The sequence below is a fragment of the Tenrec ecaudatus genome, chromosome 12 (genome assembly GCF_050624435.1).
Source record: "Tenrec ecaudatus isolate mTenEca1 chromosome 12, mTenEca1.hap1, whole genome shotgun sequence".
NCBI classification, from domain to species: Eukaryota; Metazoa; Chordata; class Mammalia; order Afrosoricida; family Tenrecidae; genus Tenrec; species Tenrec ecaudatus.
In genome coordinates, this window is record NC_134541.1 from 116,795,521 (window position 1) to 116,812,775 (window position 17,255).

Sequence of the window (17,255 nt, forward strand, 5' to 3'; positions counted from 1 at the left end):
ACTGGGAGGAGAAACCAGGTCTGCTGACGTGAAAGTGTTAATATTCTTCTGTTTCATGGAAGGAGTCCTGGGAATGGGGTTGGGAAGCTGAAAGTTGGAGGGCAGAGAAATTAGAAGAGCTAGCATTAGAGATATACTATCATGTGCTTTGCTAGTGTCAGATTCCTTCTCTCCCTAATCCCATTGGCTACTCAATGGATTACACCATTCAAGGCACATGTAATCGAAATGAAAAGCCCAGGGCAGGGATGCTTCATTGGACCGCCAGTCACCATCAGGCTGACTCCAATTCATTGAGAGCCCGTGTATGTCAGAAAAGATCCGTGCTCCAAAGGGCTTTCTAGGGCTGGGTTTTCAGAAGTAGATCAGGTCTTTCTTCTGAGGTCTCTCTGGGAAATCTTGAACCTCCAGTCTTTCAATGACTGGTCAAGCGTGTTGCACCACCCAGAGAGCCCTACTTAAGTGGAAGGGGCTCTAATCAGGCCTCCTGACATCAACCCATGAAAAAGACTGGTCTATAGCAAGTTTAGTTACCAGTTGCTTCCAACTGCAAACACCTATCAGCAACCCACCGCCATCGAATCGAGTACAACTCATAGTGACCCCAAAGGACACAGTAGAGTTGTCCCTTTGGGGTTTTTGAGAGTTTTAAAATCTTTACAGGAGCAGAGAGCTTGAGCTTTCTCACATGGAGCACCTGGGGGATTTGAACTGTTGACCTTGTGGTTAGTGGTTTAATTCATAACCCACCACGGTTCCTTTCAGAAATATAAAGGGGCTTCAAAAAGTTCATGGAAAATGTAATGAAAGATTATGGAATTTTTCCAGAAACTTTTTGAAGCCCCTTTCTTGTATGCTCACCACCCAGGATTTACAGGGAGAAGAACTAGAGGTACAAGGTGTCAGGTATCACCCAGCAGGAGAGGTTAGATTTCGGTAGAAGGCAGAGGGGCCTTTACAATGAATCCATGTAATGCCTGTTACAGCAGCAGAACCCTGGCACATGAACTGATTCTTGCTTACCTTGGCATATGCTTCAATCCCAAGTCTAATGACCTCTTGCATACTAGCTAGCATCATCTGCTCCACCTCCTGAAGCCACTTTTCGACCATGCCCTGGGGGGCAAGACACAGAGAGAGTTAGCCCAAGTCCAGAGAGAGGGTACCATGGGTAGAGGCCGATTTTTCTGTCTGGACAGGGAACGGGAGGCCAATGTTTTTGGTTGTGTGCTTTTACATTATTTACTACATTTTAGGAACTGTAAACCTCTTAAAGAGGCAACAGGGGACTTTAAATGTGTTGCTTTTGCATTTTTAAAACAGATAATTTGGGGGGAGGCAAACAAAGCCATTTGGATTTCAGTTAATAAGTACGTTGTTCATTTTTAATGGGCAGTTAGGAGTCCTACATTCTCCTAGCGGTTCTTGAGCTTGAACGTTCACAGCCATCAGGAGACCTTTAGAATATATGGACGTTCAGTTCCAACTGCATACATTCTGATTTAATTAGAATGAGATACAACCTAGACATCAGGTTTTGTTGTTGTTTGTTTTAAAGCTCTGTAGCTGTGGACTGCGAGTACCTGTCAGCTATGGTGTCTGGTTTGGTAACATAACTCTCAGCTTTTGTGTGGGGTGGTAACCATGCTCCATGAAGTGAGGCAAAGAATGCTGGGCTCTTCCCGTTTCAGGAGGCTGTCTAATTCAGCAGGAGTCAAAATCATTGACACTTCTGTTATTTCATAAGGGCACAGGTATAAAAGCTTTGTTACGTGGCATCCTCTCTCTCATGATTCCATGTTTTATTGACCTATGAAACTAAGTGACCCAGGAAGTGGTCTGTATGGATCATTCCTCAATGGACTCTGTTCAGATAGATCTAAAAATCAGTTGTTGGAACCGAATTCCTGTTACTGCCCCCACATTAAATTTGGTTGAAATTCCTACCACACATGTTGTTACATCACTTGGGTTGCAGTGTAATTCCCCTTTTTCACGATGGGTAAACTGAGGCTCAGACAGATGGAGCAATTCCCCGAAGTCATCCGTCACTAAACCGTAGCACTGCCATGCCCTGGAATGCACACCCAGGCAGCTGGGAACTAAAGTCTAGACGCCTAACGAATACTTCCCGTCTCTCTGTTTTGCTCTATTAAGGAACCAGAAAAAGGGTTACTTTGGCTTTAGCCGGGTAGATTTTCTGGTTGAATGGCACCGTTTCTTTTTCTGAGCTGATCATGCCCTCGATCTCCAAGTGCTCTGAAAACTCCAGCTTGGCAATCCCCTCAAAGCACTTCTTCAAGTGTGGCTGGACGCGGAGGGGATCCTTGGTCTCTGACAAGATCTCCAGCAGCTCGTCATTGGACAGGAAGAAGAACCTAAGGCAGAGCAAAGAAAGGTGGCCACGTGAACCTCTTCTGTGAATTTCTACTTCCAACAAGCTGACACCCGGTCACACCAAGTGAATATTAGACACGCCATTGGGTCTTCTCTACGACCCACTCCCCTTGCCATCTAGAGGGTGGAGATTGGTGTCGACCCGGAGAATAAGAGGCAGGATGAAAGTCAGTTTGTCTGAGTTTAATATGGTTTGAAAGGACAAGGTGCTGCCATTGGAAGAAACTTAGATAGAGCTGTGGTTCCCTACCTTAGCTGCACATTAAAATCATTTAGAAAACTTACAAAAATACCAAACACTCAGGCCCCATTGCCCAGAGACCCTAATATACTAATTGATTAGGAATTGGGCTGGGGATTTACATTTTTAAATTTTCTTTCCTTACCTGCAGCTATTCCAGAAAATGTTACACATTTGAAACAAGAAGTATCTAGTTAATAATGAGCCTATTTTTCTGCAGAAACACTGATCATGTTTAAATTAGAGATAATAAGACGACTTCATCCTTTGTTCATACCCTAAAGCAATAAGCAATCTTCAGAAAGGGCTCCATAGGTTCAAAGTTTCACAGTGGGAGGGCCATGCTAACCTGGTCCCATTTGTGGTGGATTATAAAATGGAAACAGTACTTTGCAGCACCTCTCCTCAAGAGATGGAGTCTCTGTGAGATCTACTGAAGTCTATTTGAAGTCTGGGCTGCCTCTGCTTTTCTTGGGCCAATAGATTATGGAAAACATGACTTTGGGCAAATTCTGAGCCCAGGCATCTTCTACTCTTGCCGCTCCAGGGAACCCCGTGAGCACCCCCAGGTGAATAAAGCCAGGCTAGCTAAGGATGAAAGCCAGGTGGCCAGTCAACCACCACACAAGTGACTGAAGTTATCAGTTGCCAGTTCTCTGTGGTCACATGAATGAGATCCAAAGCACTACTCGTCCAAGTCCAGCCCTATTTGCCAGCCCACACGAGCTCTGAATGAAATAAAACGGGTGGGGTTTTAAGCTTCTGAGGAGCCCGGTGGTGTAGGGATGAATATCTCCGCTGCCAGCTGAAAGGTCAGCCATCGGAGCACACCGGCTGCTCCTCACTGGAAAGACGTGGCAGTCTGCTCCCATAATGGTTACAGTCCTAGAACCCCCCTGGGGGCCCTTCTACTAAATGGCAACAGGTTTGGGGTTTGTTAAAGCAACAGCTGAGACGAATACATTGTATATGGGATCCTTGTCCCATACATGATGGGCTTTTTACAGCTTCAGACACCCACTGCGGAAACCCCACTGTGTCCTATAGGGTCGCCATACATTGAAGTTAACTTGATGACAGTGAATAGTGTCATCATGTAAGAGGGGATCAGCTAGTATCTAGTGGGGAAGTTAATTCCTCCCAACTCCAAGTGAAAAGGTAGTCTCTAAGTATTTATACAGCTTCTGTTTCCATCATATGAGATAATAAATAAGTTCCAATATCTATCAGGATAATAATTTTATACAATTAAAATTTAAAACACTATTTGTGCAATTTAAACTTAAAGTATTATTTAAGTCTCTATAGTTCCAAGATGAAATGGCTTAAAATATATGACTATATATAATAAAAAGTTTTTGAATGTTTAATTTTATTTCAGAAAAGAACATAAAGACTGAGCATCCCATCTCCATGTGGATATAATGTGTGTGTGTGTGTGTGTGTGTGTGTGTGTGCGTGCATGTAACTTATGGAGAAAACATAGCCCAGAGGAGTTAAATAACTGAGTGTCTTATCCAAACTGGCTAAGTTTAAATCCCAGTTTGCTATTTTTGGGGGAACAAATTACTGTTTTCTCATTTACCAAACTAGACAATTTTAACAACAATATTTTTAAAACCCACAACATAGGCGGTAAATGCTTTCCTAGAACGATTTCATTTGATCTGTACAACAAAGATATGAATGAGAGGCCATTCCCATATCCTTATTTTACAATGGAAGATGAGAATGGAAGAACTGGAACTTGAAGCAAAGTCTTCCAACTCCCAAAGTCAAGTTCTTTTTTATCCAACAGTTTTTCTTGGCACATAATTTACCTATCACACAATTGAACAGCTCAATTATTCAGTCACATCAAGGGGAGTCGTACAATCCCCACCACATCCATCTTAGATCCCACCCACCCCCCCAGCTCACCCCGATGGTTATATCGCCTTTACACTGAGTAGTGCAATCATGATCAGTCCCAGTGACCCCTCCCTGCTCCCACCTTCATGGTCTACTCCTGAAATACCCGTTTCCTCCCTATAGCCCACTCCCCACCCCTGCATTCCCTATAACACCTCGCATCAGGTTTTATCATTCTACACCCACTCCTCCTGTGCTTCACAGCTGGGAAACCCAACAGAAAACAATGGAAGACAGATAGCATTAAGGTGGTAAGGGTGAGATTGGTATAAAGTCAAAAATACAAATGATTCATAAGAGAGAGAAGTATCCCATCATGATTCAAAAAGCCAGGGAAGAAATGTCTGTAATGGGACAACTAAGAGATACTTACACCCAGAACAAATCCAGGTCATGTCTATAGGAAGCACAACTATCCTGGTACTGAGTTTGATCCTGCACAATCAAGACTACAATGGCCTCTGTCTGATAGTAAGCCTGGTGGAGACTCTTGCCTGTGGCTAGAGTGGATCTGCCAGCGCAGCCTGTGGGTCGAGACCCCTTTGGGGGTTGAACAACCCTTTCACAGGGGTCACCCAATTCATAGCAGTAGCAAAGTGACAGTTATGAAGCAGCAACGAAATCATTTTATGGTTGGGGGGGGGGGGTCATCACAACAAGAGGAGCTGTATTAATGTCGCGGCATTAGGAGGGTTGAGAACCCCGGGGTCAGCGGCTCAGTCTGACTAGATGCTCTGCAGATGGGTTTGGGCTCCCCTTGCTCTCCATATTGGGTGTTCATAATTTTAGCTCTGATACAAAAAGTAATTGTCATCTTTGGATCGCACAAGCTGGTGTGCAACTTCAAACAACAGAGTTACATTGAATACCTGGGGAAAAAAAGTCTCTTCTGCTCCAGGTAATCATTGAGCCCCTTCTGGATGTCATCCAACAGAAGGTTAGCTTCCTGGAGCTTCTCACTCATCCGGGGCTGGTCAGCTGCCATTAGGACCCTGGCATCTTTCACCTGCGGTCAATTCAGACAGGTGAAAATCACTACGGAGTTCACCATTGACATTAACAGCATTAGCCCAGGCTCTGAGATCCGTCTTTATTATAACCAGCTCATTCCCTGACCTCCTCAGTCCCACAGGGGTGCATGCTTGGAAATTATATAGCTTGAGCTTTACCTCTGGCCACGGTTGACTGGGCCAAGAAAGGCATTGGAAACAAATGGAACTGATTATATATTAACTCGGGGAGTTTGGAATTCAGATCATGACATGTGATACTTGTCTGGACAGAATCCTTGTATGGGGGAGCCTTTGGATGCATGGGGGTCATCTTCCGCCATGTGAATGAGCGGCCGACCAGAGAGATTGAAGCAGGCATGGGAAAGGGAACAGGTCTTAGAAACATGGGAGGAGCACTCTGGGAGTTCTTGGTAGGTTTCTGCATTTAGATCCATCATTTGTGAGGCTGGGCTGTACTTTCTGCCCTTGAATTTCGTTTGTAACCAGCAAACCTTAACTAACAAAATTGTATGAAGTGGGGCATTATGAGAATGGGTTTCAGTGGTTGAGCAAATTCCACTCCCCACTTAATACACTCTGGCAACCAGCCCAACACACACACACGCACGCACGCACGCACGCACGCACACACACACACACACACACATTCCCTTGACACACATTCTTCATAAGTGCGCCAACAAAATTTCTCATCACACTGGTATGTCTCCTATACGGGGTAAGCTTTTCATCCTTCAAGAGTTGGTTCGATGGCCTTTTCTGATGGAAGCCTTCATTGACACCCACAGGCAACTAAATCACTCTCCTGCATTCTAAACACTGTTTACGTATGGTTCCCCTACAACTCTTATTCATCTCAACCTGTCTCCCTGACAAATTATATTGCAGTCACCTTTAAAATTTTTCTGGGGGTGCAGAGAGGGAGGGGGGAAATGAGGAGCTGATACCAAGGGCTCAAGTAGAAAACAAATGTTTTGAGAATGATGATGGCAACAAATATACAAAGGTGCTTGACACATGGAGGTATAGATGGATTGTGATAAGAGGTATACGAGCCCCCAATAAAATGATTAAAAATTTTTTTTTTCTAATTTAACTCCTAGGACAAAGCTCCGGTCCTCTTAGGTTAGTGGTTCACAACCTGTGGGTTGTGACCCTTTTGGGGGTCGAACGACCCTTTCACAGGGGTCACCCAATTCATAACAATAGAAAAATTCCAGTTATGAGGTAGTCATGAAAATAATGTTATGGTTGGGGTCACCACAACACAAGGAGCTGTATGAAAGGGTCGCAGCATAAAGAAGGTTGAGGACCACTTCCCCTAGGTAGTGAGTAAACATTTGCTGAATGACTAACTGGTGAAGGTGGATGCATATTTGACTTCTGAGAGGATCCCTACTCTATAAAGGTTTCCTTGCATTAGCCCACATCAAAGTATTCTGCCTCATTAGAAAGGATAACTAAATCATATAAACTACTAATAGTTACTTCTAGGGAGGTGAGAGTTATATAATGCATATTTGATATTTTAGGGTTATTAAAATCATTTTATTAGGGGCTCATACAACTCTTATCACAATCCATACATACATCAATTGTGTAAAGCACATTTGTACATTCATTGCCCTCATCATTCTCAAAACATTTGTTCTCCACCTAAGGCCCTGGCATCAGCTCATTTTTCCCCTCCCTCCCTACTCCCCACCCCTCATGAACCCTTGATAATTTATAAATTATTATTTTGTCATATCTTGCCCTGTTTGACGTCTCCCTTCACCCACTTTTCTGTTGTCCATCCCCCCGAGAGGTTATATGTAGATCCTTGTAATCAGTTCCCCCTTTCCAACCCACCCCCTCCTTCCACCCTCCTATTTTACATTTTAATAGACAAGATAATCTTGGAAATCAGAAAAAAGAGAAAAATATCGCATTTACAAAACTCCAATTTGCATCACAATTTTAAGTTACACAGTACAATGAAGCATTCTATATTTCCTAAGGGCTAAAAACTTACAGCTTGAGACATTATTGACTTCCAGTAAGTGTCAACGATGGCAAATTTCCTGCCTTCTTCTGGCATCTGGGCTATGATGTCCTCTGAGCTGAAGATAGGCTCCAGGTACAGCCAGGTGGCTTGGCATTTCAACCAAGCATCCAAGATTTCCTGCACACGAACAAGCTTTTCCTCCCACTTCTGTAAATGTAGCATTTCATATCCATATCAATAACCTGCCCTTGACACCACAGGCCCATGAACTCATTCATCCATTTTACAAATACTCATTGAGGGCCCTCTCTGTTCTGGCCACGGTTGCAAGTACTGTGGACACAGCAATGAATGAAATATAGGGCTCATTCTAGCAGAACCATAATAATAATGTTTACAGACATACAATGTGCCAGATACTATTCGGAGTACTTTATACATTTGAAATGAGTTTAATCTTCTTGACAGACTTATCAGGTAGCCATTATTACAAACCTCATTTTCTAGATGTAGAAACTGGCACATAACAGTTCAAGTACCCTGACCAAAATGTGTCAGAGCCTGGATTTGAACCCAGCTGGTGTGCCTCCAATCTATGCCCGGAGCCTACACAATGTCTCACATATAATAAGCATAAGTGTCCCAAGTCCCTCATATCATGTACTTTGCACTTGAGATTATGATAGTTCATAGGATATTCATATAATTTCAAAATATATTCTATTTTGTACATTCAAGCTTCTCCTCTTCTCTTTGGAAAAGTCTCTGGCAAAGGCTTATGGGCCATACAGTTTATTGGATGGCTACTGTTATTTTTTTTCCTCCTGTCATGAGAAAGTGGATTTCTTTGCTAATTGAACTTAAAGTGTAACACCTTGAACTTCTTCCAAGAAACCTAGGACTAAAGGGCCATTCCCAAACACTCAACCTCAGTTCGTCTTACCCGGCATTCGGTTTCTATTGGTTTGATGAATGGCGAGCCACACATGGTCTGGGTCTTTATAACATGATCATCGAGTAGCAGTTGGATGTCATCGACTGCACACAAGATGTTTGTATCCTGCAAATCAAGATGCCCCATCCCAGTCAAATCATGAGACCTTCGCTCCTGGTGCTAAGTGGCTCAGAGTTCAGCTCTCCACTTCAGTGGGAGGTGAATTTGTCTTGAAGGGGATGAAATTTCTATTTTCTTTCTTGAAAACATTAAAGACATTTCGTGTCCGCTTTCCCCGTAGAAATCAACTGTAGCATCAACTCAGATAACTGGGGTGACGTGCGCATCCTGCTTCTTTTCCTATGCTGCTACCCCTCTGCTTTCTTGCTACCTGGCTCTCCCCTCAGGCATCAGCTGCTAATCTGACAGGTGAGGCCTACACCTATGTACCAATGTACCCCATGGCACTGCAGCGAATGCAGTGGATAACTGGGGTTATTTTAAAAATCAAATGCAGATGCTTTTAGTATATTTTTATTTATGTGAATATCTATTTTTTTAAATCAGATACTAACTTGGAAGACATAAAATTGTATTAAGTTGCTAAGAACTAATAAATGAAGCTGCTAGGTATTTCTTTTGGTCCAGGGGCACCATAGAAAATGTACGTAGACACAAAAGGTATTGTAGACCAAGAAAGTTCAGGAACCTCTCTTTTGAACATGTACTGGGCCTTATGCACTGTGAGTAAGCTGCTCTGTGAGAGGATGGAGGGCCAAACCCGCCTGCTGCTCTGCAGGGAAGAAGAACTAGCAATCTGCACCTTTAAAGAGTCCAAACCCAAACTCATGAGCACTGTGTTGATTCTGACTCCTAGAGAGCCTACACGGGGTTCCCAGGGCTTTGAAAATCTTTAAGGGAAAAGAGCCTCATCTTTCTCTTTCAGAGTGGCTACTAGATTTGAACCACTGACCTTGTGGCTTGCAGTGCAATGCTTATCTAACTGTGCCACCAGGGCTCTTTCCTGTAAAGATTACAGCCTAGGAAACCTGACAGGCAGTTTTATTCTGTCCTATAGGGTCACCTTGGGTCAGAATCAACTCACCAGCACAAAACATCAACACCAACTGTGCCTTGAAGTTAATCCATGTGGATAGCACTTTTCCTCTTGGGTCCCAGTGGGAATCATATTGACAAGGGTCCCTGTGCCCTGGGCCAAGTCTGACCTTTCTACTTTCAGTACCTTCAAGTCTATGTCTAGGTGACTAAATTGGGTCCAGGGAATATGGTGAGCCACTTCCAAAATCTCAGCCTTCGAAAACCCTATGTAACAGTTTTATTCTGACACATGGTATTATAAAAAGGCTCAACTGATTCTGACTCATAGTGACCGTACAGGAAAGAGTAGAACTGCCTCCTAGGATTTCCTAGTCTTCCAATCTTTCCAGAATCGGATTGCCACATCTTTCTCCTGCTCTATGATATCTACAACCTTGAAATTCAAAGGGTGGTCCACAGATCACAGTTCCAACATCACCTGAGAACCTGTTCGAACTGCACAACCTCAGGGCCCATCAAGACCTGCTAAATCACAAGCTGAACTTTAACAAGATCCCCAGATGACTCTTGAATGTATTATCTTTTGACGAGTCAAGCCGAGGCTCTTGTTCACTGAGATATGCTTCTGTAAGACTGGTTTCTTCCTGAAGCTCACCCCACTTCCTGTCAAGTTCATTCTGTCTCATAGTTAACCTATAGGACATAGTAGAATCGCTCCCTAGGGTTTCTGAGAGTGCAGACTGTCACACCTTTCTTCTAAGGAGTTGCTGGTGGGTTGAAACTGCCTATCTTGTGGTTAGCAGCCGATGTCTAATCTACAACCTCACCAGGGCTCATGTGAGCCCTTCGCAGGAGATCTTAATCCAAGGGGTCAGTTCAGCGCTCTTCCACTAAGAAAGCTTCTTGCTCTGAATCAAAAGACCTTTCAGATGTGCAAATGCATCCATGAGTAGTGACTGAGAGGAAGGTCAAAGCAGAGGGAATATCCTAGATGTTAGGGACTGGATTCCTCTTGCTATTCTGAATGAATCACCTCTGTGCTACACTACATAAAAAATGGCCTACGTTCAGGGGCTAGACAGTTGGATTAAGACTCACAGTGTCTCTGTATTTCACAAAACTGAACGTCATATTAACCCAGTCCAACTTCATTTTCTCCAAGTTTTTCTCCAAAGAATATTCTTTACTGGCAGCGGCACCAATGGGTTCCAATCTACAGAGAAAACAGCAGCATTAGCAACAGGAAAAGCAGAGAAAACATGCAAAGGAAAGACTTCAATTGCCTTCAGAAAAAGTCAAAGGCGTTAATGGCACCAGCAAGTTTATGAGCCCATGGAGGATCCACCAGCTATCACCACCGCTTGGCAGGGTTTCTTGCCTTAGCCTGTCCGCACTTGGGCTGCATAATTCTTGGTTGGGGGAGCTGCCCTGTGCACTGTGGGATGTTTGGCAGCATTCCTGACCTCTGCTTATTGTCAGTAGAAGACCTCACCATCCTCCCTCGCCTCTTCCAGGTTCAATAGCCAACAGTAATTCCAGATGTGAGCAAATGTCCTCTGGGGCTAAAATATCACCTCCAGTTGTTGTAAAGGCACTAAAACTAGACTTCATCCCCCCAGTTTTATTTCTCCCTTCTTGCTCACCTTCTGACATCTTACTCATATCTTTAACTTATGTTACTATTTTTCTATTTTAATTTTGGTATGTACATACTTGGAAAAATATGCTCCCATTCCACAATTTCTTGACATAATAATCAGTGACATTGGCTACACAGCTGTTGGCCCTTTTGTCAAATATATATATTTCGTAAAATATATAAATATATATATATTTGAGTTAGGACTTCAACACATTTATTTGGGGAGGGGAAACACTCTTATCTTGCTAATAGCCCTTGGGCTAGGACTTGTGCCCAGGTGAGAACTCCTAACCTACGGTGATCACATTGTGGTCCTTCATAGGTGCCTTCCAGGCAGTTCCCACTCATAGCGACCCCATGTACAGCAAAGCAAATACCGCCAGTCCTGTGCCATTCTCACAACAGTTTGATTGAATCTGCTGTTGCAGCTACCGAGTCAATCCATCTTTTTAAAAATTCATTTTATTGGGGGCTTTTATAACTTTTATCACAATCCATATATACATCCATTGTGCCAAGTGCATTTGTACATTCATTGCCCTCATCATTCTCAAATCATTTGCTTTCTATGCTTTGTCTTCAGCGATCGTGTCGGGAAGGTGAGCACACAATGATATGATTTTTTTGTTTTTTGATGTCTAATACCTGATCCCTTCAACACTTTGTCATCACACAGGCTGATGTGCTTCTTCCATGAGGGGAGTCAATCCATCTTGTTGAGAGCCTTCCTGTTTTGCTGACCCTGTATTTTACCAAGCATGATGTCTTTCTCCAGGGACTAGTCCCTCCTAATGGCATGTTCAAGGTCCATGAGGCAATTATAAATTTCTATACCAAAGTGTGGTGCCTAGTCTTGTGGGCAGAGTTGGCCAGCTGACTGGTTCTGGCTGGAGGAAGTCTTGGGGCTTCTGAAGAAGGCTTTTCTTGTGGACCGAGAAGGGGGCCATTTGCACCTCCCATTGTTCTCATCTTCTGAGAGGCTGAGAGAGGCTGTGATGTCTGTACTGACAGCACCTGTCCTGTGACCATGAGGTGGCAATCAGACGTCCACCTGTCCCTTAGTCAAGACATCAGGAGGCAGGTCCAAGCAGAGAGAGCGATAATCATATACATTTTTAAAAGTAAATACAATACTCATAGCTGACAGTCTTTACTTTTAGGGCTAAAATGTGATTTCATATACAGGTGACTTCAGGAAGTAGTTTCAATTCAAAGTGTGAAGAGCAATTTAGGACCATAATCTTTGGCACTCCTCCAGCCTCTGGATTCCTTAGGAATTTGAAGTTCTGGTTCACATTTTTTCCTGCTTCTTATAGGATTAATCTATAGTATTCCTGATACGGAACCTCATTAATTGTACTTTGATAGTATCTACTTCAGGTCTTAAGGTGGAGGAGGCAATGGTTCATGTATTGTCTACAATGTAGACATTTCCGGAGCTGGGCGGAGGGTTGAGTGACAGGCTAAACATGGAGCTTCAATGTCAAGTGTGGGATAGACCTGTGACCAATGCGGCCTACTTCCTGTGCAGGCTTGAGTTTCAAAGTGCTGGCCCCACATGAAGCCAAGTGGCAGGACGATGCAGGTGCAGATGGCCAGTCACACCCACCTTGTCAGATCAAAGGGTGCATGGCCCCTGTGTGTTTGCAGTTCTTATGCCCAATCTGAGCTTCCATGTAGGCAGGAGATTCAAATTGCCTGACCAGCAGGGCCGGCCAGTTGGATAGTGGAGTGGAATGTACATGGCTACATCATGTGGACCATTTGCTCTTTTACTTCTTTTTATTGCTTTGTTAGGACTTTTAGCATAATGTTGAATAGGAATGGTTGAAAGTGGGCATTCCCTTTTATTCATATTTTCATGAGGAAAAACCTCAATCTTTCTCCACTGAGTGTAATGTTGGCTCTTGGTTTTTAAAATATGTCCTTAATTATGTTGAGGAACTTATCTTATATTCCTATCTTATTAAGAGTCTTTATTTATTTTTATCCAGAAAGGTGCTGGATTTTAACAAATGCCTTTTTTTTGCATCAACTGTGGTTCTCTTCTTTTGTTCTGTTACTGTGTCTTACATTGACTGATTTTACAATGCTGAACCAAGCTTGCATTCCCAGAATGAACCCCATTTGATCATGATCAAAATGCATTCCAGTATTGAAAACACCCATGCAGTTGGTTGGAGGACCACAGCCTGGGAACCACTCTGTTGGGTGAGACCTGAACTCCATTGTATCACAGTGTCTCAAATCCAGATGTCTCCATGGTGGAGACAGCTTTCTGAAAATTTTTGGCTCTAAAACTGTCAAAGTATTACAAATCCTAGGGGCACTTGGCAAAGAGAAGTTAGCAAGCATCAGGCAAGCATCTGTTGTGCTCCATGGAGTTCAAGGTCAAAGAACTTAAGAAACATTCTCTTTGAAATAAAATCTTTGAACTCAAATTTTTAATGACAACCTGCCCTCAAATATACAGTTGAAAGCTAGGCTTTACTAGTTGCTAGTCAGTTGAAGGGGACGTTAAATTAAAAAAAATCATTTTATTGGGGGCTCGTACAACTCTGATCACAATCCAAACATCCATCCATTGTGTTAAGCACATTTTTACATTTGTTTCCCTCATCATTCTCAAAACATTTGCTTTCTATTTGAGTCCTAGGTATCAGCTCATTTTTTTCTAGACCAATTATTTTCTGCTTTGATTTTTATTGAAACCATGTGTTTTTAAAAATGGAAATCACATTGAATAGAATGGAAATAATTTTTGAGTAATATGAATTTTGATAGAATTAATGAAATTTACATTTCATGAGAGGTCTCTGGTTCCAGGATTGGTGGGATGAGGTCCATTTCTTCAGATTCACACAGTTATACAGGCCTCCACCAGGTGGCAGCATGCCCTCAAAGTGGGACAAGAAATTCCCACTAAACCCAGAGGTAGAAAATATAAGTGGGTACTGTAAGCCCCAGAGTCATGAAAGGATTTTAAAATCTTCTAATATGCCCATTAAGCTGATTCCAACTCATAGCATCCCTACAGGTCATAGAATAGCACTAGAGGGTTTCTAAGATTGTGTACTTCATTTTCCTGCATAGCTTCATACTCCCAAGTTTTCTGTTGGAAGATAAGTGTTTTAACCACTGTGCCAACAGGGTCCTTGTAAATAGTCTTAAGACATCCCAAACCAGGAGGAAACCCTACAAACAACCCAATATGAGACCAGTCATATCATTGCATGGCCTTAACCCCTAGTAGCATAGTGGTTAAAGTTCTTGGTCACTAACCAAAAGGCTGGCAGTTCCAGCTTGCAAGCCACTACTTCATAGCAGGGAAATATGTCAACCTGATTCCACACAGATTATAGCTCTATGGGACAGTTCTACTGTACTGTACAGGGCTTTATGAATCAGAATTGATCTGACAAGAAATGGGTTTGGGTTACAGATACTTAGCCAAAAGAAAACAACAACACTCTTGTGAATGAAAAGAGGAGCCTTACTTTTCTATGAATTTTCCAAATCCAAATTCCAACATATTTTGGAGGCAAGTCGTTTCATTGGGCTTTATTTCCGAGCCAACAATTTCACTGATCTGGGAAAGAAAAAAAAGAAGAGGAGGAAAACGAATGTTTATTGGTGAAGATTATTCTACAGAACCTTCTGTGTTAAAAGAAGTGTTCTATCTTGTCTGATGCAATAACTGCTGTGGCTACTGAGATTGGAGGCTTGGTTTAAAAATTATTTAATTAGAATTTTATTAAACTAGAATTAAACCTAAATTTAGATAGCCATGCGTCCCAGTTGTAAACTGTTGAGTTGGAATCAGATCACCCATAGAGGTCAGAGAAATTTTCCTCATAGGGTTTCCTGGACCATAATCAAAACGAGAAGATTCCAAAGGAGATGAAACACCTACAAACATCCATTAATTATCACAACATGGGAGCTTAGGAAAATTGGAAGCTGTCAACAATGAGATGAAATGCATACAGGTTGAGATCCTAGGCCTTTGGGAGTTAAAATGGACAGGTAATGGCAGTTTTGGCTCAACTAACAATAGATTCTACTATTCTGGGATTAACAAATTCAAGCGGAAAGAACATTTCAAGATCTATCCTGAAGTCTAATGCTGTCAGTGATGGGATATTTACATACCTTTAAGGGAGGCCAGTTAATATGATTATTAATTAAAATTATTCACCAACCATTAATGTCAAAGACAAAAAAAGGAAAATTCTTGTCAACTTAAAAAAACAATCAGGAAGGATCAGTAGTTGGAATATGTAAGCTTGGTGATAGAAATTACACTGGAAATCACATCACAGAATTTGCTAGACCAATAATTTATCAATTGCAAATTATCTTTTTTTCAGCAACAGTGATTATACATGTGGACCTCACTTGATGATATACACCTCACCTGATGATATACACAGAAATCAAATGTACATCTGTGGAAAGAGATATTAAATAACTCAATATTATCTGTCAGATCAAGGCCAGGGGTTGGTTGCAGAACAGAGTATTAATTGACAATACCCCTAATAAAATGATTAAAAACAACAACAACAACAGACAATGCACAAGTTCAACTTGAAGCTGAAAATATAAAAATGATGGAGCAAAAGACCGAGAGATTTAAAGTAAAGTTTTAAGAAGACAAAATATTATAATGTAATAAAAGATCTGGAGTTAGAAAACTAAGAGGGAAGAATATGATTGACATTTCTCCAACTGAGAGGACTGAAGAGAAATTTAAGCCTCAGAATGTACTATTGAAGGATTCTGTGCACAAAAGACAGGAGCCTTAGTGCCACAGTAGCTATGTTAGGCTGCTAACTGCAAGGTCAGCAGTTGAAAACCACCAGCTGCTCCATGGGGGAAAGATGGGGTTTCCTACTCCTGTAACCTTTATGGTCTCACAGGGGAACAAACTAAGAAGAAGGAGAGAGATAGAGAGATAGAGATGAGAGAGAGAGTGAGAGAGAGAGCGAGAGAGAACTGCATCCTGGCCCACCAAGCGAGGACTACATTCCCGTTCAGAGCAGTCAATGCACAGAGAAGGCCATAGGTCTGGCAACACCGAAAGACACGGTGTCCCCTTACTGACCCATATAGTTACAGAAGGCAGCGTTGGAGACACAGTGCGGGAATTGTGCCCAGTCTGACAAAGCCCCTTTGCCTAACACCCCCCAACCGGGGCAAAACACAAAGGGAGCACCATAGAGCAGCAAAAGGAGGAAAGCAATGAAGTCCCCAAGGAATCCCAAAAATAGACTTCAGGGGCAGGGCCTGGCACCTCATCAGACTCCATTGGAAAACATTCATAATGGTCAACAGACAGACCGGGAACTACTTATAGACTTTCTTTCTTTGTCTTTTCTTCTGTTTTTCATGTTTAACTATATAAAATAGGCAAGATAAACCATCCTGAGGGGAAAACAAATGAGCTGACGGTTCCAGGGGGACGTGGGAGAATGGGAGGTGGGGGAAAGGAAGGGGAGTGCAACAAACCCAGAGACAAGGGAACAACAAATGATCTTAAATCAATGGCAAGGAGAGTGTAGAATGCCTGGTGGGGCTTGATCAATTGCAATGTGGCCGAGAGGAATGACTGAGGGTCTAATGAAGGTCAAACATGATAGTGGGGCAGGAAGCAAGTAAAAGGAAACAGAAGAAAGAACTAGGAGTTAAACATTCATAGAGGTATAAATACAGGCATGTACATATGTAAATATATTTATATATAATGATAGGGATATAGGTCTATGTACATACATTTATATGTTAAATATTAAGTAGCAGATGGACATTGGGTCTCTACTCAAGTACTCCCTTAGTACAAGGGACATTTTGTTCTAATAACCTGGCATTCTGGGATGCTCACCTTCCTGATATGATTGTTGAAGACAAAATGGATGCACAAGCAAATATGGTGAAGAAAGTTGATAGGGCCCAGCTATAACAAGATATCACATCTGGGGTCTTAAAGGCTTGAAGATAAACAAGCAGCCATCTAGCAGGGAAGCAACAAAACCCACATGGAAGAAGCACACCAGCTTGTGTGATCATGA

General features: G+C 42.4%; 1 protein-coding gene across 1 annotated transcript in view; it reads right to left on the minus strand.

Annotated features, from left to right (window-relative positions):
* DNAH3 (dynein axonemal heavy chain 3) overlaps positions 1–17,255 on the minus strand; it is a 226,805-nt gene that overhangs the window by 121,816 nt on the left and 87,734 nt on the right. The window contains exons 20-26 of the mRNA XM_075528109.1: positions 14,682–14,773; positions 10,641–10,755; positions 8,493–8,609; positions 7,577–7,756; positions 5,419–5,555; positions 2,177–2,378; positions 1,024–1,116 (exon numbers count right to left, since the gene is read on the minus strand). Coding sequence (XP_075384224.1) covers positions 1,024–1,116; positions 2,177–2,378; positions 5,419–5,555; positions 7,577–7,756; positions 8,493–8,609; positions 10,641–10,755; positions 14,682–14,773 — 936 coding nt within the window. The remainder of the gene's footprint in view (positions 1–1,023; positions 1,117–2,176; positions 2,379–5,418; positions 5,556–7,576; positions 7,757–8,492; positions 8,610–10,640; positions 10,756–14,681; positions 14,774–17,255) is intronic.